The sequence below is a fragment of the Rattus norvegicus genome, chromosome 4 (genome assembly GCF_021556685.1).
Source record: "Rattus norvegicus strain SHRSP/BbbUtx chromosome 4, alternate assembly SHRSP_T2T, whole genome shotgun sequence".
Taxonomy (NCBI): Eukaryota; Metazoa; Chordata; class Mammalia; order Rodentia; family Muridae; genus Rattus; species Rattus norvegicus.
The window spans coordinates 29661806-29689657 of record NC_141537.1 but is presented as its reverse complement, the minus strand read 5'-3'; the positions used below and the strand labels follow the sequence as shown (position 1 = coordinate 29689657).

The 27852-nt window shown below is 39.9% G+C and overlaps 1 protein-coding gene across 9 annotated transcripts in view; it reads right to left on the bottom strand.

Annotated features, from left to right (window-relative positions):
• The window catches only part of Cdk14 (cyclin-dependent kinase 14), a 582117-nt gene that overhangs the window by 369720 nt on the left and 184545 nt on the right, over positions 1 to 27852 (bottom strand). For all 9 annotated transcript variants that reach the window (XM_087657963.1, XM_087657960.1, NM_001395582.1 and 6 more), the window contains 1 exon segment: positions 17775 to 17854. In XM_087657963.1, the coding sequence (XP_087514089.1) occupies positions 17775 to 17854 (80 nt within the window).

Genomic DNA, 27852 nt, shown 5'->3' with positions numbered 1-27852 from the left:
ATTTAAAGCTGTGGCAGAATGTAGGAGAAACAGAATGAAGGAGTATACAAACATGAAGGGCCCCAGATGCATAGCATTTCAAGGCTAGTCTATCAGGGTTTGCAGTAATGAAACCTGAAAAAAAGACATGGAAAAGTGCTATAGAGATGATCGTTCTACAAACAAGTTGAGAGGTTTCTTAAATGCAGAAAGAGGAATCTAAAGGAGACCCTGGAACTGACAACCAAGCAGAAAGTGAAAACTTGAACTAACCCTGAAGGCAATGTGGAAAACATGCTCTGAGGTACCCCGAAAAAAATGTGACTTCATGTCAGGTTGAAAAGAACAGCATCACATTCAGTTACAGTGACATTCAACTCTCTGAAATTTAGTGCTGAGAGCAAAGGTGGAGAGATGGACTGGGGAGTTGTTCCAGGATGGGGAAGTCAACACAAAGAGAATTGGAAAAATCATCACGGAGAGGTAAGGAGTGGTCTCATCAGGATTACTCGTGCTCTGTAGAAAGTGAAGCACTTCGAGAGAATAGATTTCTGAATGGCCAAAGATGGCGACCACTGAAAAGAAGGAAGACAGGATTAGCAAATAAGAGTGCCCTGCTGTCCTTTAAAGGTCATCCTTGTCCTCAAAAAGTGTTCACTATTCATCTAAACTGGCCCTCATATTTTATCTAGTGGCCCTCGGAACTTGAGGAAAGGGTGTCTAAAGGAACATTTGCCAGTGGCATTAATGGCACTGGGAAAAATAAAATAAAACAAATGCAGGCAACAGGGGCAAATGGTGTCAAATTCAACAAGCTAGAAATATTCAAAACTTTGGGGAGGCCATAAGTTTTCATAACCTTCTACAGAAATATTCTCATTTTTACTTATAAAATTCCATAGTATATCCGTCCTTATGCTGGAATTGTGTTGTGGCTCTTTTAGGAAAATCATCTCATCTGCAAAAGGGCAGAGGTCCAGCATGAAATTGTTCCTCTCTCTATGGACGGAGGCTAACAGATGGCCTCATAAAAGTGGTGGCTTTCATAAAGATGGGGTTCTAAATTAATGTTCATATTTTAAATAATCATTCAAAATATTTTAAAATGCCTTCTCCCTCTTCTTTAATGGCTATGATCGGATTTGATGGGCCCACACAACTGAAAGGTTTTCCTCATGTTTATTACCGTGAAGTTTTTACAAGATATATATTTCAGCAACGCAATGCAAAACAGAGAATTCACTTACAAAGAATGAGTCGTCTACAATAAGCCTTACAGGTTCAGGGATAGACTACATGTACCAATGTACATGTGTGCACACACTACCATCAACTGGAAATAGCAGCCTTAAGGAAAGCTTGCTTGTCACCCTTTGAGCCACATACACAGAACAAATCATTGAAATCATTTTCTTGTAGCCAAAAAAGAAGAATAAATATTCTTTGTAGGATAAGCCCGACGGCTTGAACGGCCTCAGCTGTGACTGTCATTTTGTTAGCTTTTGCACTGCATTTCATTTCTGAAGTATAAAAAGCCACTCACTGCCCTCCATGACACATAAAGCTTCTATCCACAGCTCTGCACACAACCCCACAGTATTTCAGTGCACTTACAGATTTGCCTATGTGCTGCATGAATTCCCAAAACAGTCCACAGGTATCGAGTCACCAAAACAGCAAGCCCATGTTTTCCTGATTGTATCTTGCTCCAAGTACAGAAATACACGCTGTGTTATAGCAGCAAATAAAAGTTTGGCTGACAAAATGTGCATGTTTGCGTATATGAAAATGGCTGTTTGCTCTCTGCAGGGTTTATTTTTTATTTTTATTTTTATTTTATTTTTTGCTCAAAGCATTTTTAGATTAAGGGTTTGCTTAAAGAAAGGAGGATACCATATTAAATACTGAAAATTCAATGATGATAACTTTTTCCAATATTCTACTTGGTTGTTATGTCAAAGGAATACACAAAACTTATTACTACATTCTTGATCAGAATGTTTCTGTGATTCTAACAGTTTGTCTAAATATGGAAATCTTAACTGTATGGACTGTTATTATATATTGTCACTAAAGCAGAAATCTTCAGGAAACATAATAACTATCTGAAAGTATCATACCCAAGTTACACTTAAACCACAAGTGGTATTTAATTTCGAAAAGACTGAAGCACACACTTGAGAACGAAGCTGTAATATAGAAGCTGTCCTGTGTTGTCTTTCTGTGTCAGATACACATTACTCTCAAATTTCTTTTGCACAAATTAGTCCACCATGAAGACAATAAGTAAGTTCTCCGTATTAATCGCCTTGTGAAATAGCACAATTCTGAATATTAGCGAATTCGTTTTTTCCAATATTTAATCGGTGATGAGTGAAGTCTTGCTGGGCAAGGCGTGTTTGTTTTCTAACATTCCTGAACCTGGAGAGAGGGCTGTGTGTATTAGACTGGCACTGGAGTTGCCATATCGGTCTGCAGCTCCTGGCCGGGACAGCAACAAAGGAATTGGAGCAGTCGGATTCAACAGTACTTGGGATCTCATTTTAGACAAACCACACATCCCAGTGTTAGATTAGATGGGCCTGGAGTGAATCCAGTGGTCATCCATTCTACAGTTTGTGGATTTTGGATCATTTGCCTTCTCTGCTGTCAAACCAGCTGCAGCATTGAAAATGTGTTTATATAAGGACAGCAGAAGGCAAGAAAAGAATCCAGATCCTGGAAGTCCACATGTCAATGGAAAAGCTAATGGCGTCTTATTGGCTTGAACCCTTCTGTTTGATCAAAGGCATTTAGGACAACAGTGTGAGAGCTAGATACATGGTTGTGTATCCGTGACCCCTGCACCCTGGGCCTGAGACGAGAGAAATGAGAGATTGATGAAACCCTTGCAAAGATAAACAGGAAAGGAAAGGAAAAGACAGGAGGCCTTGTGTACTGAGTGCAACATGCTTATAAGTAAACTCAGAACCTAAGAGGTCAAGGTGGGATGACTGGTGTGAGTTCAAGGCCAGCCTGAACTACACAACAAGACCCTGTTTGGGGGTGGGGGCATGGGGATTGGGGAGGAAAAGAGCAGAGGAAAGAGAGAGGAAGAACACAGAAAAATACTTATTAACTATATTTAACACTTTCCAAAATTTACACATTCAGCTTGAACAAACAAAAAAAACCCTTTTTCTGCTTATTGAATTTGCTAGTGGAAAAAAACAGGTCTACTGACAAATTAACTCTGTCTCCATCAAGAAAATTTTGTAACCATAAATACTTCTATAAAACCAAGACATCATCACATCCGCATCATTAAAAGTGACCCCTATCACTGGAGCCTGCCCACAAGAGCCCTAAGCTACACACACACACACACACACACACACACACACACACACACACACACACACACACACAGGTTCACAGATAACAGGACAACTGCCAAGTTTTTGCTGAGTATTTCCTTTAATTCTTTTTCTTGGGTCCTGTTCAAAATGTTAGGGCTTTTTTAAAAGTACAACTATCAACTCAATGCTCCTGGGTATACTCGGAGAACTGACTGAGATGGCAAGTATCCAAAAAATATAAATATCCCTTACTAAAGTTTCCTTTTACTTGTCCTTTCGAACTTTTCCCACAATATACTATATGGTACATTTCTCTCACATATGGTAGTAATTAGGATTTTTTTATAAGTTAAGATAGGAATTATTGGATGGTTTTAAGAAGAGATGCATTGCATTCTAAAATGTCACAAGAATACGAGCGATGCAAAGAAACCTGAATGACCTAGACTTTTTTGGTACCCACAGGGAGATGGGGTCCAATTGTGAGGTGAGGGCAGCATTCTAAGGAGCTGAGTCACCTCCAGGCCTCTGTCTCCTCCACAGTGATGGACTCACTGGACTTTAACTCAGGTCTAAGCTCTGCTGATCTTGGCCACTTTAAGCCTTCTCCACAGGACTCGGTTGGTATTCTGTAAATGATAGGATCCCTGTGCTCTTCACAGTCCTCACAAAGCAAGATTAATCTCTTCATGGGCAAAATGTCTACTCCTTCAGGTTTAACATCACATGAATTCAATAACTTTGACGATACACGCTCACAATGGCCTATGAACTTATGCTCTTCTTGCCCACTGATGCTCCCAAGATGGATGCATTCAATACCTAGTTCTACCTCCTTTTTCCTCAAACTTTAATGTTTTCATATAGGTCCCAAACACAACAGTAATTTAAAAGAGTAAAAGTCATCACAGAAACTAAAATGTTGATCAAGATAAGACTCCGATTCACAGCAGAAAAGACTCACAGCGAACACAAGGATAGGCAGAGTTTGCACTAGAAAATTTCGGAGCAGCCTACGTAACCCACTCAGAAAGTAGAACTCCCTCCAGGCAGGAGAACTGGTGGGGTTGGTTGGCAGGGAGAATATTTCTACTTCAGCTGGCTACTTAGCAACACCTCCCCTCTATTCATTTCTCAGACCAAACCCTATGACTATGCCAACGATTCCTTCTGAAACAAGCATGGCCCAATTTGTTGCTGCCTAAAATCTATTAAATCACTACCTTGTCTCTATATTAGCTCCATTTTGATAACAGTAGGGGAACATGGGTATCTGAGGAGTCTGTCTTTGTTCCACACCACAGTGTTTAAGGTACCAAGATGCTACCAATAGGTCACAGGTGAGTGCCCGTGTCCAGAAAACTTAATGCAGTTAGGCACTGAAATATAAGTGTACAAGCAAACCACACAATCTGCAAAGAACCAAGAAGAAAGAGGAAAGGGTCTATGCCTGTTACAGGCAACAGGATGTCAGTGGAGAGGCTGTGTCTAATGAGGTCTTTAAAAGATGGCTCAAGTAGAGTTGGTGGGCTGGAGTAGGGACAGGCCAGAAAAAGCAGGTTCATTCATTCCTCCCCCAATGCACCCCTCCCCCAGCTGCTTCTCCATGAGCAAACCATGGAAGTTCAACCTGTCAGTTGCCACATATAATCAGCAACTTAGTTGTACAAGTTATATAATGACTTTTTCTCACATCGAGCTACTTTCTTGCATCGAGCAAACAGTACATTGTGATTATACCTCTCCCTCAAGAAATGACAGCCCTAAGTCCTAGAGATGAAGACTTGTAATTTCAGCATCTAGGGAGGCCGATCACCCAAAAGATCCTGACTTGCCAATGGTTTCTACCTTACTCTGGAATGAGCTTTGAGTCTGTAATCTTAAAACACAATCCGCAACACATGACTATTTTCATTATTTAACTTGGGCATATCTTATATGTTTTACATGTCCATCCTGTTACTTGTCTTTTCTGTTTTCATGGATCAGTGTTCAAGGACCACAACTTCAACTGATTAAACTATGATCTTCCATAAATTTAGCCAATCTCTAATCTAAAATCACAAGGCTTGCAGTAGGCCTGTGTCTAGATATTCTAGAGTTTTTAATAGTGAAGACATAAACTTTGTATTGAAATTGGTATTTGTTGCAAGCTAAGTACTGATCTATTTTGCATTCAAGCATCTAATTGTCAGAGTGACAATTTTTATAAACTCCACCATTTGTCCGCTTCAGATCAACTGTCTAATTTGTTAGCATTAAGCGGCTCACAATAGCCCTTTAAAGACCCAGGATTCCTCTAAGGTATAGTCATGTTCTCTCATTGGTGCTGTAGGAACTTGTACCTTGCACATCTTGCTCAGCCGGTAAAAACTAAAAGTTTATTAATATTCTCACAGCAAACCAAAAAAAAAAAAAGCAGGTTTCTGTTTAACTGGCTTCGCTATTGCTTTTCTGTTCTCTATTCACTGATTCCACTATGATCATTATTCTCCCTCTGTTTTGGGGAGATAAATTTGATGCTCTTTTCCAATAGGCTTAAGGCAAAAGCTTAGATTTTTAAGTTGAGATGATATTTTTCTTTTCTAAAATGTATGTTCCAGGCTCAGCCTTTTTGCCCACACTGACTTATCTGTATCCCACGAATTTTGATGATGTTTTTCTTTTCATTGATATTAAAGTGTCAGCATTCATTTTTCTTTGATCTATAGATTATCCAGAAGCATGTTGTTTGTTCAATTTTCCAATTTTCCAATTTTCCTTTTGTTCATTTTCCACGTAACTGCCCATTAGGCAGAACCTACCCCTTGATGGGTTCAGTCCTTTTACACAGGCTTGTTTTAGGGTTAGCCTGTGATGTATCCTTAGGAATATTCAATTTGCTCTTAAACTGAATGATCGGATATTCTACTTGGAACCATGTGTCAAGTTGGTTTCCACAACACTTCTACCTTCTGCATCTTAGTTGGCTTTTTGCAACTGATATTCCAATATTTGTGGGTAAATGTATGAGTGAAATTGTTGAAATGTCTATTTTTTTATGATCCCCCTGTATATTTGAACTCCCCTGTAGAGTAATCTCTCCTGTGTAATGGAGAAGTCGTGCTCACTGGTGACCTTCCATCATTGTAAAACGTCCCTCTCCGTCTGCAGGAACAACACAGAAGTACCTATCAGTATTCACTGGACTTTCTGCTGTGCCAGGTTTCTTATGATTAATGCTTGCATATCCTACTCAACATTCAGCCTGCTGAGTAACTAGAACTAAAGCTCATCTCTTCTAGAGAGTATTGACTTGACTCTTGTCTCCCTTCCCAGTCTGGAACACTTTCTCTGGTGTCTTAAATGCAAAGTGTTGAGATGATGAAGTTTGATCTTTATCCACAGCATGTTTCCAGGGATGCTCACATATCTTCCTGTGTTCCTACTCACCGCCATCTCTGTTAGTCTTCTTCAGCATACATTGAAATAAAAGCATATTTTCTTGACTTTTAATCATATTATTTTCTTAGTGATTATGCTGGGAATTTTAATATATAGGTTGGTTATGTTTACTCCAGGTTAATATTGGTTCAATGTTTATAAAATGTAGCTTTTGCTCTCCCACACAAACATTATCTCTATGTCGTATATCCAACAATTTGATAATCACTGTATTAAAAAGCCTAATATAGTACAGATTATATGAAATATTATAGAATTGTTTATAGTTACTCACATATTGCCATTTCCAACGTTCCATTTTTTCCACTAAAACAGTGGATGTGGCTGTTTGCATCCAGCCTGGCATGTTTCCCTTAGTATTTCATTCAAGTTCTGCTGACTTAGACACAGCTCTGGCCTCATTCCGAAGGGATTGTTTTTGTTAGATGCAGAATTTTAATTGACAGGTTTTCATTTTCTTCCCTTTTGGTTTTTGAACATGTCAGAACCTTCCCTTCCTGCAACAGCCACTTTAGACGAAAGGTCAGCTTGTGAGTACAGTTTTCTCTGCTATAATGAGTTGCTTGTCTCTTCCTATCATCAAGATTTCCCTTTGTCTCTTTCTTTATGCAATTTTAATTTTAAAAAATCTACCAGTGGGTCTCTTTGTGCTTCTCTTAATTGTAGTCTATTGACATGCTTGCAGTCATGGAATTTTACGGGGATTTAAAAATATAACTGATACAATGTATCAGTCTTTTCAAAAGAACCACTGAAAATGTCACATCGTCATTGACAACTCACTAAACATAAAAATATGACTTAAATATGGGCCTTGAAGATTCATAAAGTATCAAATTCCACCAGTGAGCATTACATTGGCCATGAGCTTCTGTTTAAGGTTTGTCTACCTTTGACATTATTAGGTAGCATACACGATATGTAGTACAACAATGCCACATCTTCTCAAATACTCAGAAGTAGTAAATGTGTGGCAATAAGTTTTAAAGTAATCTGTGGCTATGTTAACAACTATCCTATAAGGAATAAATATGAAGTAAGTTTAAAGTGCAGAATGCATTATTTTTGAACAAACACTTCAGTTAAAAACCTCAGTTAAAATTGTTTCCTATCAAAATATGCAACAAAATACAATTTATTTATCCCTAGGCCTCTTCTTCTTCTCTGCAGCTTAGATGCATCCATACTGACATATTAACTCAGGATTGTGGAGAGAAATATATGAGATAGCATGTGTAACAACATGGATAGGTAAGAACAGGAAATTTTAGATAATTTTAAGTATTCAGAGATTTGATATCAAATAATAGTATTAGCCTCAATTTTTTACCTACTGGAAAAATCCATAATTGTATCATCAGTGTGTTTTACACACACACACACACACACACACACACACACACACACAGAGGGAGAGGTAGAGAGAGAGAGAGAGAGAGAGAGAGAGAGAGAGAGAGAAAGAGAGAGAGATATGCTGTAACAAGATTTGAATTTATCATGCTAAAATAGTTCTTTTAAACCATTAATAATATTCCTTTATGTCTGCCACTGAAAAAATTAACATGAATTGCTATAGAACCTTTTACAAATGACAGGCAAAATTTTGTAAATGGAAGGAAAAAAAAAAAACCCATGAGTCTAGACTAGGATTCTAAGTAAGTTTATGTAAATTGACTCAATTGTTATTCTTCGTGAGTCTGAATACTGTAATGAGTGTCTGCCAGCTAATATCAACACAAATTGAAAGCTGTTGGTTCATGTGACTTTACAACCTACGAAAATAGTGGTTTTATTTTAGTTAATTTTGAAAATTAAAATTTGTCTTTAAGTCAAGCAGCTGCTTCTTTGGCTGGTAAAATTTGGAAAAAAAGATTACATGTCATCTTGTTTCGTCAACTGGTAACCTAAGGTAAGATAGGATATTTTTGTATTGAAGACCATTCTGGAAGGATTATAATATAACAACTGTTACCTGAGTGCACTTTCAATTGCCTAAAATTCCCTATAGACCTCTTCAGCTTTTATCTTGCCAAGCTATTAAAGATGCTGCCTCATGCAATTGTCACAGCAATCCTATGATAAATTCAGGTAAGAATTATCTCTAAGGTGCAGATAAGGAAGTTAAGGCTTGGGATAAATAAATAGGCCTTTGCAAAATAATGCCTAGTAGACAGAACTGTAACTGGAGAGTGCAACAAAAGGGTTTATATAAAGATAACTCATCTCCGTAGACAGTTCATTTCAGGAATGAACGATCTGGAAGTGCAGAGACTGAAGTCCTTCCTCATGACCGAGAGGCTAGTGGCACAATCCCCACCAGCACTCAACCTTCTGTGACTAATAGAGTGTCTTTCCAAGTCTCACTCCTCTCCCTCTTTTAGCTCTCTTACAATAATCGGTATAACTATGATGATATATGTTTGTATATCAGCAGCAATACAGAAAGGTTCTGAAATGTACTCAGGCATTTTGTTGCTTAATCTCTATTGAGGGTCTACTGTGTGCTAGACAGTTCACCAGACTCTATATTTAGTGTTGGTGTCTTTTGACAAAAATATCTGGTGACTCCAGCTTCTTAATTCGCAAGATGAAAATGATAACTTCATATCTACCTCACAATAGTAAGATATTTAGATCATGTACCTGAATATGACCAATAAGTTCTTCAATTGAGGCATAATTGGTCTGTGATCTCAACTGCAAGACCATGTAAACAAAATGAAGGCTGGGTTTCAAATTTGATGCCTGGGAGACTGAAACTCCCTGTGTTTTCCTATTCTCTGTCCTTCTTCATAGGCTCTTTCTTAGCATAGGTTCTATTATCCAGCCCAGGTCCCAAGAAAAACCCTGGATGTCATCCCGAAGACCCCATGCCCATGGCCATTGAGCTCCATGTCTGAACATACACTTCATTCTGCAAGTTGTTCCTCTTCAGAACCACACATCCAACTCCTAAAATCAGCACTTGTCTTTTTCCCCCTAAGTATTTCATTATCCTTTAGTCTCTCTTATACCAGCTACATGATCTGAAACCAAGAATCAAGAGATGAATGAAACCATGCTTATTGAAGGGAGAGAATCCCTGCAACCCACCTCTTACTCAGTCCTCTTACTGAGGACTGAATTTACTGAATTACTGAATTTAAGTAGCAAACTTAAATTCTCTGGGCAAGAGAGTCAGCTATCTTTCCCTGTGGAAACCAAAGCCTCCTTCAAAATTACTATCCTATGTTGGTATCTGATGATCAGCAAGGAAAAGGAAGTAGGGGTGTGTGTGTGTGTGTGTGTGTGTGTGTGTGTGTGTGTGTGTGTGTGTGTAGGAGTGTACATCATCCCCATCATAAATCTGTGTAACCCACCAAACAATAATCCCTATTTAAACACCCAAAGGAATCACTCAAGGCCTCTGACTCTGAAGCTTAGGTTGATAATTAAGGTTTCAGGGCAGCTAAAGGATTGGCATTCAGTACCTTCAGAATCAGAGAAACCAAAACAAGCTAATACAGAAGAAAACTCATACCTCTACTTATGTAAACTCGGAGACATCAGAGAAAGGAACTCTTCTTAATCCTTCTTGAGAATTTTCCTTAAATTCGCCATCTATATTTTCTTCTGAACTTGTGTTTCCTGGTAATGCATTTTTATTACCAAGAAATTTCATTCTCTGTTTCTATATGATAACATCATGAATTTCATGACTACATCTTCCAAGATGAGGAAACTGAGGAGTGGAAAATGTAAGACTTTCTCAAAATCATACACTCAGGCAGAAATCTAAGCATTTTTGAATCTACATATGTTGGGCTTGAGGGTTCATACTAAAATAGTAGACTAAACTGACTCTTGCTAGTCACTAGGCCTATTGACTAAAACTCAACCTAAGAGTCAAGTTGGAGTCCCATGCAGCCACAACTGAAACAACCACTACTGTATCTCTATGGTCTGGCTTAGCTTACAAAATTGCTCATATAGGATTCCTGCATTTTAAACAATTCTGACTTTTAAAACAATCTACCAGGAAAAAAAACAGCTAATTTCAGAAATTCCCAAGATCAGCTCAGAGCTAATAAATCCTAAACTTGCTAAGACCAGTGAGAGACAATGTACTCTGTCACCTACTACATTTGATCAATATTGTTTTGATATAGAGGAAAACATAGCTAAAACTATACTTGATGTTCTCCCTATTAATATAGAAATCACTACAAGAGGATTAAACAATTCAATATTGACAAGACAAAAATATGGAACCACAGCAGTCCTCTCAGCCCTCTCCAACATTGCTCTCTGGATCTGTTACAGAGGGAGATTGTGTCCGGGGAGCCCCTCTTCCCCTCTGAGAACACTTTCTCAATGGAGTCCTTCCAGAAAGCCAAGCACAAGAGCATCTGTGCCACGAAAAGAGGGGGGGAGGGAGAGCGGGAGAGGGAAGGGGGAGAGGGAGAGGGAGAGGGAGAGGGAAAGGGGGAGAGGGAAGGGGGAGAGGGAAGGGGGAGAGGGAGAGGGAGAGGGAGAGGGAGAGGGAGAGGGCTTATAACCAAGAATGATTACACACATATCAACTCAGTACTACTTGACCAGAAAGGATTTATATTATTTAGACTATCTACCTGGACAAAACAGATTCTTGTGGGATGGCCTGGGAGCTAAGATTTATAATATTTTATCCTTTGAATCAATGTGTCACAACAATCAATTTGTAGATTCTTGTCCATTTATCAAAAAGTAGAACTTTATCATTCTACATATATTTAGTAGCCTTTGGAATCAGTTCTTCCCACTGCCAACCTCAAACCAACTACCAATGTCTAAATCATGCTGACATGACAATCCATCTCCTTACAAGCCACAGACCTCGTCTTGTAATCAGAGAGAAAAGGTCATATTTTTATTCAGAAAATGAAAAATAAGAGCCAAGCGACTTCGGAGAATGATAACGAATGCTAGTGTTCATTCATTTGTCACATATGTATTTCTATGAAGAGGAGATGAACAGCAATTGTGATCACCCTACACTGCATATTTATCTGGAAGGACAAGGGCTGTCCTAGTCTCCTGCCATGTTCAAATGGATCAGTGGAGGTGACAAGAATAAACAAACTGTAGCTCATTGAAAAATATTTCTCCAGACTCCTGTCTACCTGGAACTTCAGAGTGAAGCTTTACTTGCAAACAGTACTCACAAATCTAATTAAATAAAATAAAACTCACACCAGTTTAATGTAGGCCTAAGTGCACTGATTGGTGTCTTTCTAAGAATAGCGTGTGACACAGAGAAGAAGGTCCTGTAAACACAGAAGCACAGGGCTGAGTAATATATATATGCTGCTGACACTTTAAGAATGAAGAATTAGCCAGAATAGCAGAATACATAAAACAAAATTCCAGCTCTCTCCCTCTCATTGAACCAGCTATAATGTTTCCTCCATAATGGAAAATTAGCATATATATATGTATATGTGTATATATATATATATATATATATATATATATACATATATATATATATATATGTAATCTCAAAGGAACCCAAGGATTGCCAGGAGCCAACCAAAGCAAGCAAACTCTGAGCGAGTTTCTTTTCTGTAGCTTTCACAGAAAGCCTGGCCTTCTCAGTGCTTTGATTTTGAACTCCTAATATATATACATATGACTATACATGACTGTTAGGTTGGTAGTACTATATCACTGAAGCTATAGACGAGTAATATAACAGCACGAGTACTAAATTTGGCTTGGTGAATTTCTGAATTATAACCGAATGAGATAAAACTAGCATTCATTACTCACAAGCTAAATTATATATATCTACTAGTGAAAGACTGATCTAGTTATCAAAAAAGAAATAAATATTGTTGAAGACATTATATACACCAGAAAGATGTGAGGAAGAATGTCCAATCTGTCAAACACCACAGTCATTAATGGCTCAGTGAACAGAAGCTTCATTTTCTGTCTCCTAATGTTATCACATTTATAAAATAATACCTCAGAACTGAAGTGCTTAATTTTCTTCAGTATTAGAAATATTTTAAGTAGATGCTTGAACGTTCACTGTGAAAGTTAGCTACTAGTTTTATAAGCAGATTATTTCCAAATATCTAGCATAAAAGATGCTGGTCTTTTTTTGACCCTCTAAGTTGTTTCTCACCTTCTATCTTTCTAGTATCATAATTTTCTATTAAAAACACAAACTATTTTCATAGGATAACTAATAAAGTACACAGAGGAAGAGTAACTGCTCTTGAACTCACGAAGTCCAGCTACCCGTTTTCCTGTGTCCACCTCCCAAGGGCCAGGATCATAGACGTGACACAATGCTTGCCAAACATTGTTCTCTTTTATGTGTATTTTGTTTCTAAAATATTTAGATTTCTGTGTATGCTTGCCTAAGCAAAGTACTACACATTGAAGAATCCATAGAAATGACAACTGTTTCCCTTGCCTTGATGGTCAGAAACCTTAAGAACAATTTTGTGATATTATATTTACAAAGTGATCATACAGAACAAGATAGTGAAGGGTCGAATCCACTGCCTTCCAAACTTTTCCTTGTGCTCGTGAGCCTCTAACCATAAGCTGAGAAGATGCCACACAAGGCTTCTAAGTTAAAACAGGAGAGTGGACCATTGCCAGTTACGTCATCTCGATAAGCTGCCATCAAAGACATTGTGAGTTCCAAAGCACCCAAACCTAGGTTAAGCCACTGTATGCGCTCGATCTTAACAAGATGAAATTCAAAGTCCATCTGGAGACACAAATCTAGGCAAGATTAGGGCTGCTAAGCATTTCCACTTTGTGTGAAAATTATGTTAAAGTCTAAATTCCAAGGTAATCCGATAAGTGGAAAGCCAGCCCTTGAAATCCACTTCCCTGAGCACGAGGCTTTCCCGGCTCCCAATCTTCATGCTGCTGACATTTTAAGAATGAAGAATTAGCCAGAATAGCAGAATACAGTAAAACCAAATTCCAGCTCTCTCCCTCTCATTGACCCAGCTATAATGTTTCCTCCATAATGGAAAATTAGCCTATCCCAAGTGCCACACACTCTGGAATGTTTCCTGTTCTTCCACTAAATAAATATACAGGTCACTGTATGTGTACTTGTAAAGCCGTGACTGATGACCCAGCCAGCAGTAGCAATAAGCTTTGTTTCTGTACATAAAAAACAGAAAAACAGACGGGAAGAGAAGTCAGGATAGGGATATACATCTAAAATACTGACCCATTTATTATTATCATAAAGTCATTTTACTTCTACTAAAAACAGAGGGAATAAAGACATGTCTCGGGACTTTGGAATACTTGTTGCCCTTACGGAGGACCAAAGTTGAGGTCCAAGTACCCACATGGGGGCTCACAATCAGGAACTCCATTTCTTAGGGAGAGGACATACTCATGTGGCCTCTACAGTCACTGAGCATATACCTATATGTCAGAAATCATTCATAATGCATAAATACAAATAAATAGTTTTAAAAACACAATGTAGAAGTCAGACCTTATTAGAAAGACCTCAAAATATAGTAGCTAAAGAAAACACAATGTTTGCAATGGGTCATCCCAGACCTCGACAATTCTTCCACCATTGTCCACCCCAGGAATATGAGAAATCTGAATTTCAAAAATCTTCAGAAAGTCAGAAGCATCCCGTCAATGTAGAAAGTTCATAACTAATGACATGGCCCAACCCTTACCTTCTGCAAGTAAGGTTTCCAGCGCCATAATCTATAAAGTGGTGTTATGAACTGAACTGTGCCCTTCCCCATCAAAAATATTCCATATGCTAAAGCCCAAACTGCAGTCTGGATGTGAATACGAAGAGAGATAAGTTAAAATGAGATCTTTGGGGTAGGCTCTAATTAAATTCTGAGCAATGTTGTTACAGAAGGAAGACATTTGTATATCCACAGGCACAGAATAATTACTCAGAGACAAAGGACAAGACCCCTAGCTATGAGCCTAGACGGAAGCCTTGAACAGATCCTTTCTCTCACAGCTGTAAGAAAGCAACTCATGGTACCTTGACATTGCACTCCTAGCCTCCACCACTATGAGGCACTAACAATCACACATCATCTGATTGGGCAATGCATCATCTGAGGTACTGTGTCCTAGAGGCCTCGCAGCCTGCCAAGGTGGTTTCATGCTGTTGACACAGTCAAAACCCAGAATCCTAGACTCCAAACCCAATGTCTACAGATTGCCTCAGCTACAGTCAACCTCTGATTTGCACAGAAAGTTCTGGGCCTCAAAGACATTGACCTCGCCTCTTACTTCTGCTCTTAGCCTTTTTCTGATCTCAGGTGCCATCCTCCTGCCCCTCAGGTGACCTGGCCATGCACTTGACACCATCCATCTTCCAGAGTACTGAGGCAAACACAACTCTGTTCTAAATTTAAGACAACAAAACTGAAAATCTTATAATTTTAGGTATCTTGCTAAAATAGGTTGCTTATATTCAATAACTGTGAGCTCCATTCCTAAATCATTAGGCAATTTCAAATAGATATCTCATGAACTGAGAAATCAAAATGTACAAACAAAGCACGCCAATGGAGCAAAACCCACTGTCATATGACCAGACACTAATCGAAACCCCTTTTGAAAATCATCCTCTCTCTTCACTCTGGGCAAAGGCACTGCGGGTCTACATGTGCTCATTTTCCGTGTCTGTCCAGACAGAAACTTCTCCATCCAGTCATCCGCTTACCAATCTTATTTCTAGCTCGAGGTCCAGCTGACACCTTAGCACACTTCACAAGAACCTTCCCAAGGATTCACAACGCTTCCGAAATGGTCCGGCATCTCTACGGCACGCCATGTTATTCGTGGACTTATGATTTCAATCTTCTGCCTGCCACCCGGGTGACGGATTCCTCACGGGCATCATCTGTATCCAGTACTCCATCTTACTTACTGACTCTCGCTTAATGACGCTCTGCAAGTCAGCTGTGAGCTGGTACAGGGATGGTGTCAGACAAGGTCACTAACTTCATTAAAACTCCACATCTGAGCAGAGTCAGGGGATATGTCACATCCCAGTGAGAACTGTAGTGGAAATGATCAGGGGTATTGGCAGGAGAAGATGCAGGAGGATGGGTGAGAACAGAGTTAACTGCTACTGTAGACAAGGTGACCAAAGGACATTTCTGAGAAGAGAACATCTGAGTTTACAGCTGGTATCTAAGAGCAACCAATGAAAAAGCATTCAGGACAGTGTCGCAGCACATGTGAGGGCCCTGAGATGAGACACTATGGAACAATGGAAAAGAAAAGGAGCCAGCGACCTTGGTGCAGGTTTTTAAAGGGGGCGTTAATGAAACATGGCTTGCAGTGTTATGTTATGATAGTTTCAAAGTAGAGAAGAGACAATAAGAATGGCAAAGCAGTAGAGAGCGTAAGGTAAGAGTCACTGCAACATTTCAAGGGAGAGCTGACCATGTCTGGGTTACAGTGAGAAAACGTGTATCAACAGTACACAGAGTTGAGCCACCCTTTACAGGTGTAACCTTGGGCTAATTTGGGTAGGCAACTCTGGGCATTGCCATTACTCGTGTAGAGAATACTACATGGGATGTGTTAGACAAGAATTAAATTTGGATGTAAGTTTTAGGCAACTTGTGATACCAGGCATACTGATTGTGATATAGTACTCTTCTCAGAGATTACCAAGGGGTAATCTCAGGAAGGTGGATGGATGCATGAAGTGAACATGTAGACAGCTGAACAAGCACAGGTATGGAAGTCAACAGCTTCTAACTAGTATTTTAACTCAGAGAATTTAGCCAGGAATCAGTGTTCATCAGATCAAAGAAGGCTTTTCTTTCCTCTCCTTCGACTCTACAAACTCAAAGGTCAGCACAAGATGAGGAGAAAAGCCAGCCTGCCGGTTTTTGGTTTCCGGTTGCAAAAAAGCTCTCTCAATCACGTGCAGTCTGCTGAAAGGTTAGACAAAGGAACCCGGAAGAGTACATGTTTGGTTTGGAATAAAGAGGCAATGGACAAACTTTCTAAGAAGCTTCAGGTAAATGGTAATAAAGAAAGTCAAATGGGAAGAAAGGCTGAGATGAGGAAGCCCAGTAAGAGTGTCCTGGCTAGGTCTACGACAACTTAACACGTGCTAGAGTCATCCTCGAAGACAGATACTCAATTGAGAAGATGCCCCTACCAGACTGGCCTGTGGGCAAGCCTGTGGTACATTTTCCTGATTGATGATTGAATGTAGGAGGGCCCAGCCTCTTGGGGGAGGTGTTACAGCGGGATGTAAAAGAAAGCAGGGTAAGCCAGCCTTGGGGATCAACTAAGTAGACTGTCTCCATGGCTTTTGCATCAATCCCGGCCTCTGTGTTCCAACCCTGCCTGAGTTCCTTGCCTGACCTCCTTGAATGATGAACTGTGATGTGGAAGTATAAGAAAAGTAAACCCTTTCCCAGGCCAAGTTGCCTTTGGTCATTGGTATTTTATCACAGCAATAGAAACCCTAATTTAAAAGGAAGAACATCATTATCACCATCATCATTATTGTCTTCATCTTTGTCACCGTAGTCATCATCATCATCATCATTAAATGACAAACAATCCAGATGATAACAGTGTATTTAAATTGTCAATACCTTCACAAAATTAGGTGGCAAGTCACCAATACATCATCTGGATCAGCGCAAGACCTTGCCCTGGCCTATTTGATGGGAGAATAAACTGAGGCCTTAGAGAAAGATAATTTGCATTTTTAAGTGATGTTGAAGTGACGCTACTAATCCTGAACATTATGGCAGCGGATTGTAGAATCTCCACTAATGAGTCGGCTCTTGCTAAGAGGTGAGACCCTCCTATGCATGACTGAACAAGGCAAAAGACAAATCAACTTTATTTCATAAAACCAAAGCCTTATGTGCAAAATTTACCAGGTCACCGCAACACTTGGCATGCCTGGAGGTGCAGAATGCTTACTTACCATGCTAGGAGCAACACGTAACGACAGAATCAAAGAGAGGAGATTGAAGTGCCTACCTTCTCTGATGGCTGTGAAAGGCGTACCCTCTTCCTCCTGCAGCCTGATCACCTTTAGAGCCACCAGCTTTCCGTTTACCCTGCAGGAAACCAAAGAACAGAGAAAAGTGACTTTGCAGAACTGTAAGTCTGTCTGGGTTCTAATTATGCTCCCCAACATTTCTATTCTATGCAAGTTTGCGTTAATAGTGTCAGCGAGTCCCCTATACGGCCATAGCTGTCCTGAATTCAGCAAGGCTTGCAATTCTAGATCATCATGAATACTCACATTGTAAATACACTTGTAACAGGCTTAATATCAAACTTGATATTTTGTGAGGTAGCTTTTTTCTTCCAGTGAAACTAGAGCTTAACAAAACCACCTGAAAATGAAGCTGAGTCTAATTCAAATCAAATCGGTGAAGAGAACATTTCCCTTTGTTTCTCAAGGCTGCATCTTCAGTCTTAGATAGTGTGGTGTAATCCCATGGACAGAAGCTTGCTACTCATCTTCCCTCCCTTCCTTTCTCTCTCAGCAACACTCACCTGCGCATGCACGATCATGCACACATACACATACACACCACACACCACACATACACACCACACACCACACATACACCCCACACACACACAAACACACTCACACACACACACCACACACACACAAACACACACCACACACACACACACACCACACATATACAACACACACACCACACACACACACCACACACACACTCACACACACACATAGACACACATACAACACACACAACACACACATTCACACACACACAGACACACACACAACACACACACAACACACGCAAACACACATACACTCACACACACACACCGTTTGCATGTTTTTAAAATAAGAGCCGCTGAATAACTCCATTTGATCCAGTCGTGTTTTATGTTACATGATCAAAAACTTGATGAATATACTACTACAAATTATAAAATACACAACCAAAGCAGATGGTTCTTTTAAACACTTTCTGCATGTGTGTCAGCTCTAATCAAAAGTATGATTGTACTATGGAGATAACGTTTTATCCAGTCAATTCTGTCAGCTATCAACATCAAAGAAATAACTATATATTCCAGCCCTCTTGATTGCTTTATTTTCTACATTTACTATGCCTGATGGAATATTTTCTCTGATTGCCTTGCTCATTAAAATGTTTCAAAGGAGATATGAAAAATATAAAAAATACAAAACATATTTAAAGAAAACCAAACCCTCCTGACCTACTCCTTCAGCCACCTAGCTCCTACGTTCTGAAACCACCAGATATAATTCTGCATATCACTGTGCAGATATGTTCTCTGGTCTAGAGACCTTCCATACTTACACATAAATTATGTAGGTATGCTTGTGTCACATCAATAAACTGACAAATATATACATATACACCTGCATAGCACAGAAAACCATGTATAGTGTATATAGCCTGCAGTCTCTCGTGTAAGTTTAACATACTTAATTTCATTCTAGTCTTCAACCGATAGGCATTAAGTTCATCCACGATTTACTACTTCTACAGTGATATAATGTATATTCTTACATATTTTACCCATATTTTTTAAAAGTATGAATAACAAATTCCTAAAAATATAGATACAAGGTCAAAACATACATACAACTGGAAATATTAGTTTTGATGGAAATTCAAATCTTACACTACATGGCAGAAACCAATTTCCCTTTCCTATAGCATCGATGGCAGTCCTATTTCTTCCCTCTGTCTTCTATAGGTTATCAGTGTTTGGTTTTGCTAATCTTATAGTTTCTTATTATAATTTTGATTGCTACCAGAAATATTCAGAGGAACCAAAATGAAGAGCTCACGTGCCCCAGAGAATCCCATGTCTGAGTCTGAAATATGAATGCTAATGTCTTAAAAATAAATAAATAAATAAAAATAAAAATCGCAATATCTGACGTATGCTTCTCAAAAAACTGCCTGCCCCAGAAGGGAGACCCAGAAGCCAAAGTCCTCATCGCAATCCACCTGCCAGGTGGCTTTTCTCCACGAGCTCACAGAAACTCAGTCAGTACTGCTGATGGCAATGGGATACGGGCATCTTGTTACAAGGTTCCACCATGTGCAGACTTTCTCCTGGAAGTCAGGGTTTGTGATGCTTTGTCTGTGCCTCAGCTGGGAAAGGAAGACTCCACAATTTTCTCCTAAGCAACCTCCTCTCCTGAATGCATCCCCTTGACTTTTCTTGGTTCAGCTGGCTTCAGAGCCTGTGAACTTCACTCCGTGCTACACGACTAAGGGAACATTTGGCAGGGACTGAGGCTGCCACAAAGTAAGAACAACGGACATCTGCACAGACTTCTCAGCCCTGCTGAGCTCATCAGTGGCTCCCACAGGAGGCAGTGACTGATTCCAGGAACGCCTTGGAATTTTCCCCTCACTTGCAGACATTTTCCTCTCACCCATAAAAGACACACACACACACACACACACACACACACACACACACACACACACACACACCACCTTCTTCCCACACAGCCCCAGACCATGAAACATGACTAGCCACTAGCATAACTGAAAGCAAAGAGCAAAGTCAGTGAGGTAGGAGAAATAAATATGGCCCTCGTAGGCTGCTATATTTGAATGCTTAGTAATCAGAAAGTGGAATTGGTTAAAAGGAGTAGAAGCATAAGAAAGCGTGGCCTTGTTGGAGAAAGCGTATCACTGGGAGTGAGTCAAAGCCCATGTCAGTCCCGGGTGCTTTTGTGCTCGTTCTCACTCTCTTTCCCCTCTTTCTCTTTCTCTTTCTCTTTCTCTCTCTGCATATGAATCTTAGACACTGCTCCAGTGCCATGCAGGCCACCATGCCCTCACCACAATGATAACAATGCACTAGGTCTTTGAATCTGTAAACAAGACCCCCAATTAAATGTTTTGTTTTATAAGAGATACCTTGGTCATAGTGTCTCTCCTCAGCAATAGAACAACGGCTGACTAAATCAGAATCCACCCGAGCACTCTCAAAGGTCAATCTCTAACATTCTACTGCGATAAAAACAGTCCTTTTGAATTCACCTCCTGTAATACAAGAACTGGTTTCATGGAATTATAATTCTGCAATTTCCATGAACTGAAATGCCACGTGTTAAGTCGCCAAGGTGATTGGTTGGTGAGTTAGTCGACTGACTGGTTTGTCAGGTGGTTTTTAATTTTTATTTGGTTGAATGTGCCTGGGTGTTTTATCTGCATATGAGTCTGTTCATCGGGCCTGAGGTATGTGGTGCCTGAGGAAGCCAGAGCCAGAGGTCAAAGCTGCTGGAGCTACAGATGGCTGTGAGCGATCATGTGGGTGCTGGGAATCCACCTCAGGTCTTCTGGAAGAGCCTGTCCTCTTACTGTCTAAACCCTCTCTCCAGCCCCAAGCATCAGTGGGTTTTGTGGACTGTGCTCACCTCAGTCATTGCTGAAACTGATGTTTTACGTATTATATCACATGAACTAAAACTGTCTTCAGAATCTAAGCACCAGAAATAAAGAGACTGCTTCAATCACTGGTTTGTGTCCAGTATGTAGAACCTTCCAGACAAAGAGTGTATTTTATAGAATGACTACAGATGCTGGTAATTCATGGAGGTTTTCCCCTTTGTTGATGCCAAATAAATATAAAATGAGGGAGAAAACTTATTATCTCTAAAGTTTTCAGAGACACCAAGATTTTTTTTTTTTTTGGTTCTTTTTTTCGGAGCTGGGGACCGAACCCAGGGCCTTGGGCTTCCTAGGTAAGCGCTCTACCACTGAGCTAAATCCCCAGCCCCGACACCAAGATTTTTATAAACCTTTCAACATCTTCATTCATGTTGGGCTTCACAATTTCCTAACTGCTGAGCCATTTCTCCAGAGGCTTCACAATTTCTGTTTTCCTTTTGTTATTTGGGGTTCTTTTTATTTTCCTTTAGTTTTGTTTTATTCGTTTGTTTTATGTGTGTATGTATGTGTGTGTGTGTTTCAGATTGAAGGTAAAGTCTCTCTGATATTTATGCGTATGGAGACAAGTTTCCATGTCATGGAAGTTTTAGGATTTGTAGGATAATTAATTAGTTAATTAACCTTTTTACACCCAACAGACCCACTGCAAAAGCACTTACAATCCTTTAATAACCTAAGCACAGACCACTAATCAGCATCTCTCTCTTCTCCAATGGCTTCACAGGTTTCCCACTAAGAATTATATTGATCATCAAACTGCTCTTTAACCTGAGTCACTGTGACTTTCTTCTTTCTTAATTAGATTTTCCCTACATGTCTGGACACTCACCAACATGTAAAAATGTTAAGTCACAGGCTGGACCATTCTATAAAAGGTCTTTGGGGATAATAATATGAAATTTTCTAATGTTCTAATTTCAGTATATATATGTATAATATAGGTTTAATGTGTGTATATATATATAAAGCTTTATTACTATTATCTGAAGTGCTCTAAATTCTATGCTACTAGTCATGCATGCATTTCACTTCTTAAGGGTATCAAATTAAGATGGTATCCTTTAAAAATTATGTCATATTTTCTAATTATCTTGAGGTTTTTAAAACTACTTTAGGAGGGCTTAAAACATGTAATTCAAACCCTGATTTAAATAAACACAAAATTCAGATTGAATCAATAAATCAGAGCTGTTTACAGGAAAACATGGAGGATTCCCCTTTAACAAGTCATATTAATTAAATCACAAGCTAATGAATAAAAGGCAATCAAGGTTTGATTATCAGTGGAAACATTAATTCAGATAAATAACATGGTGAGAAAGATATGCCTAACATGTGTTAATATTGCCAATCTTTTGGAGATGCTGCCAGATTTGCCACTAGTTGCTCTATGTTACACATGGAGCCATTTTCCTCCACACACAACTGCCATTAGCAACATGGCCTCACTGTGAGATACAATGTAAGCACTCTAGTCTGGTCTGCTTGTCACAAGGCAGAGCTACATAAATAGATGTGGGGGAGGGGGGACTCTATTGACCTGGGGACACCAGCTGGCCAGACAAAGCCAGGCTGAAGTAGAATCTAGCTTCTAACAGATTCTGACCACAGATTCAAACCTCCAACCTCAGAATTGTGTCCACAATTCCGTGTGCTCCCCCTACCCCTTACACTTGTAGATACAAAATTCTCTTAATTCTCTTGTGAGAGAGAAGCCTAAAGTGCAGCCTCCTGCTTTTTTGTATTTTATCCATCCACTCATTCCTTTATTTTTCTGTACGACCTCTAAAGAGAAACTCCCCACTTTGCTCACAGCGCAGTTTCTGGTGTCAAAAGCTGGTGCACGGAGTGAATTTTCACGACGGGAGTGGTTCTCAAAGGCAAGGCAGAGCTCTTCCACTCTGTTAGTTGCCCCACACTAATAGGATAACTTAGTACAATGAAACAAAATTGCAAATATTATCTAGGTCATCTCAGAAAATAGTGTTCAGGTGTTAAGACCTAGGAGAAATTGTATCTGGAAGATATCAAGGAAATTAAAGCAGTATACCTGAAAGAAATTTAATATATCTGGGAAATTTAATATATTATGTCTCCCTCATCCCTTATGATCTGGTATCAGGAGAAAGTACTGAGGGAAAGGGTAGCCCGGGGATGGCTTTTGTTTGCTGTGCTGACACTGAGGCGGCATCGGGAAGCTGTAACGCAGAGCTGAGCACTCTCAGAGCACTGTTGGTGCTGGGTTTATCAGTTTGGGGCAAAGTTCTATAAAACAATTTGGAAAACTATCCTAGTCAGTCTCCATTTATTAGCCACTGCATTTAAAACTCATTCAAATGTCCAGTATCAAGTATTAAAACCGAAAATGTTGATGGCTGGAGAGATGGCTCAGGGGTTAAGAGCACTGGCTGCTCTTCCAGAGGACCTGGGTTCAATGCTTAGCAACCACATGGCAGCTCCCATCTGTCTGTAATTCCAGTTCCTGAGGATCTGATACCTACACAAAAGTCATGCATGCAGGTAAAACTCCACTGCACATGAAATAAAAATAAGTAAACTATTTTTAAAAAATAAAATGTTAAATTTGAATTTTTTATTCAGACATGAATGAGAATCTGCATCAAAAATACTCAATCGGTTTTCTGGCATATCCTGACAATGCTAATTCCCATGCCTTACTCTAAGAGAGAATTTAAACATCAAATAAATAGAATTTCAAGGTAACCTCTAGGAGTCACTTGTCCTAACATCTATCAAATGATGTAGACAGAAGTGGGAGAAGACTCATATTAATTCTCATTAAATTGACTTCTTTTTAAGTAAGATCTAAGGTTAATAAAATAACGGTTTAAAGTCTATTTTCTAGGATGTGACTACAAATATAAAATCTGAGGATTTAAGACCAGTGAGGAAAGAGTACATCCAATCACCAGCTATTACCTATCTTTAAGAAAATGTTTCTACTAAAATATAATTCACGATTTGAAATATTTTAGCAAACATCCAATCTCTAACTATATTGAAACAATGAACATTTTTAATATAAATAATTTTCAGGACAGAACTCAGAACTGGGTACATTTCCACAATGTTAAGCTGACCAATCTTGTACTATTCTAAAACTGGAATCAGTTAATAAATAAATAATTTTGGAGGCTCGTTTGAGGAAGGCGAGCAGAAGAGATAGTTTAGTGCCCTGAGACTCCTCATTTGGTTGAGGGCTATGCACATCGCAGACTAGCAATACTGTACCTAGGAGCCTGGTTCCTTTACCCAAATGGACTATACATACACAGCCCTCTCTGAACGACACACCTAGGAACATGAGCACCTTCAATCCCCACCTGCAATGGACTCCACCCTTGACAACAGTGTGTGTCACTCATCCCAATAGCAATCAAATTCAGGAAGTCTCCACTCAGGTATATCCAGCAATATACACCTGAGTTCAAAGACTAGAAAGACCAACATGGTCTGACCTGCTTTTGGGTGCATGTGCAGTGTCTTAGGGTTTTATTGCTGTCAAGAGACACTAGTGACCATGGAAACTCTCAGAAAGGCAAACATTTAATTGATGCTAGCTTACAGTTTCAGAGGTTTAGTCCATTACCATCACGGTGGGAAGCAAGGCAGCATGCAAGCAGATGTGCTGCTGGAGGAGCCAAGAGTCCTACAACTTGATCTGAAGGCAATAGAAGGAGATACTGTCTTCCACAGGCAGCCAAGGGAGACTATCATCCACACTCAGGAGAGCCTGAGCACAGTGCCTACACAGTGACACTCTTCCTCCAATATGGCCACACCTCCTCCCATATGGCCACACCTCCTCCCATATGGCCACACCTCCTCCCATATGGCCACACCTCCTCCAATATGGCCACACCTCCTCATAGTGCCACTCTGTATGGTCTAGCATCCAAATACATGAGTCTGTGAAGGACAAACCTACTGAAGCCACCACAGGCAATAAGGCTAAATGGTGGCCTCTAAAAGGGAAATCCTTTATTTACAGTTTTCTGCCTCATTTCAATGATTAAAAACAGACATATGTAGAAAGACACATGAAATAGAAAATTTTTATGACCTAATCTATCAATCAAAATAGAGAACCACTCGAATTATGTCCATTAGTAACAAAGTCCTCCTTCCCTCTTCAAGTCCATAAAAGGAATTCCCTAGCAGTAACTCAATGACCATGGGTCCTCTACCATCATTACCAAGGACAAAGCATTGCTTTAAAGACACAGGGGAACTCAAACCCCTTCACAGCCATCCAACTATGTCATTCTTTCTGCTGTTGATGAGAAAACAAATATGTGTCACCTGTAGTTCTGCCCTCAGCCAACAAAAACAACAGCAACAACAACAATCGAGTCCTCTCGGGAAGTCCAGCCCTTCATTAAATCGAAGTCTGAATATTCATCTCTTAGTCAACAAATACTAATTGTGAGGACTTGAGTTTGTGCTTGGGATAAATAATGAGTAATAATATAGCCCTGCACATAACGATCGTGACAGTGTATCCCAGGAGTCCAGCATAATACCTAAAATTCAAATGAGTGGAATACTCTGAGAGGACATCAGCAGCCTCCCACCTGTCAAGTGACATGACTTGGCCGTTTGTAAAATGATATGTACAACGGAAAGGCACCAAACATCCTTAAATTGCTAACTATCTATGATAAAACTGATGAAACAATTGATCGTGGGAGTGCTCTGTGGTCAGCTTTTTAGCCTAAGATGTAGTGAATGAAGACACTGTTGTAAGTGCTGACTTTGCACAGCTTGTAAAACACACTATGAGAAAGCATGTTCCTCCTTCGCAGAACAAATCCAACCCAAATCTCACCACACCTAGATGTAAGTGCTTACTGAAAGGATATAATCGACCAATTAACTAGTAGCCACTGGGTTATAATCTGAAAAATCCAAACAATAGGACATTGTAGAAGGAGCAAAGCTAAACAAATAAATTTCAAGGCAACACTAACTGAGCTCTGGATGTTATTAAGACATCAATATTTGTTTTAATTTTTTGTCATGTTAGAACATGATGCGTGCGTGTGTGTGTGTGTGTGTGTGTGTGTGTGTGTGTGTGTGTGTGTTCCCTGTGCATTCAGATATCCTTAAAGACTAGAAGAGGCCAGCAGATCCCTTGGAGATGGAATCACAGGCCCTGAATCCTAGTGCTCTGCCAAAGCTCTAAACTGCTGAGCCCCAACCTCCAGATCCACAGTTGTATTTCACTATGAGTCCTCACTTTTCAAATATTAAATACTCTACAAGAACAATTATACTTGGAGTTTTTCTCAAAAACCACCAGAAGAAATTAAATGAGAAAACAAGATCAAATATGGGCTGGCCGTGCTTAAAGCTATGTGACAGGTTGACAGGGGTTTTACTGCAACTATGACTTCTACTAATTTTTGTCCCTACAAGGAGGAGCAGAACGAATGAGAGACTGAAACTGGTAAGGAGTGCTTGAATGTTCTGTCTTCTGAACATGGCATGGCTCCCATTTTCTGGAGCTAGTAGCAGCTGTCACTATCTGTACTTGACCTGCACAAGATGGAACCCATCAGCACGCTGCCATGGATGGGAGGAGCTTATTAGACCCCACTGCTCTCCTCTAAGCTATTGGTTGTTACTGGATGCTGGAGGAAGAGGAGCAATTTCATAGGGGCTCAGCAGCTAGTAAATCGTCATTGCTCCAATAAATAGCCTCCCAATAAGAAGTGTGGTCAGGAAGCTGAAATCCTGGTCCAGTGAAATACATTAGCACTCATACTGGGGCACGAGCAAGGGAGAAAAGAAACCCATAAAGACAAAAACCTCTAGAGTATCAGGACGATCCGGGCTGAGTGCTGGGAAATTAAAATTAAAAGATAGGTCCCAATTTCCTGGTTTCAGCATATGGATAGTTGAACGTACCATTTTTTTTGTTGTTGTTGATGTTAAGGAAGTTAAAACACTTGGAGATGGACGCGCATTCCAAGAATTCTGTTTGGTACAATGGTATACTGGAAACATTACATGGAGGTGTCACTGACACAGTGATAGACTTATGAGTCTGGATCTTGATACACAAATCTAAGCCAGGCATAAATGTGTGTTCCACTTGGACCACAGGGGAACAGCCAGGATTCTGAGTTAAGAAAATTACTCAAAAGGAAGATGGGAGAAAAGGAAGCATTTGCTGATCTGGGGATGATCCTCTTGACCTGGAACAGGCTGAAGAGGGAGGGAATCCACCATTAGACTTCAGGAAGAAGCACAAGAATGTGAGTGATATGTGTAGATCTCAGGCGGTGTCTCCTAGCCTCTCTTCCCTTGTCTCTTACAGGGATAAATCCCTGTTGCTATAAATATGCAAAAAAGGTTCTGACAAAGCTTCTTGCTAACCAGCCCTCTGCAGTCCTCCGGGAGCCTGTGGTCAGGAAGCACAAACTGCCAGGTGTGAAGAATTAGGGCAGAGCAAATCTGGATGCCCTGTCCCCCCACAGGAGAAACTGAGTTTGTCCTAAGCAGCCATTAAACTGTGACAGTCACAGAACACTGTACATTCAGACTGATCATGCCAAAAAGTGATCATTCCAGGATCAGAGAGGTTTTCTTCA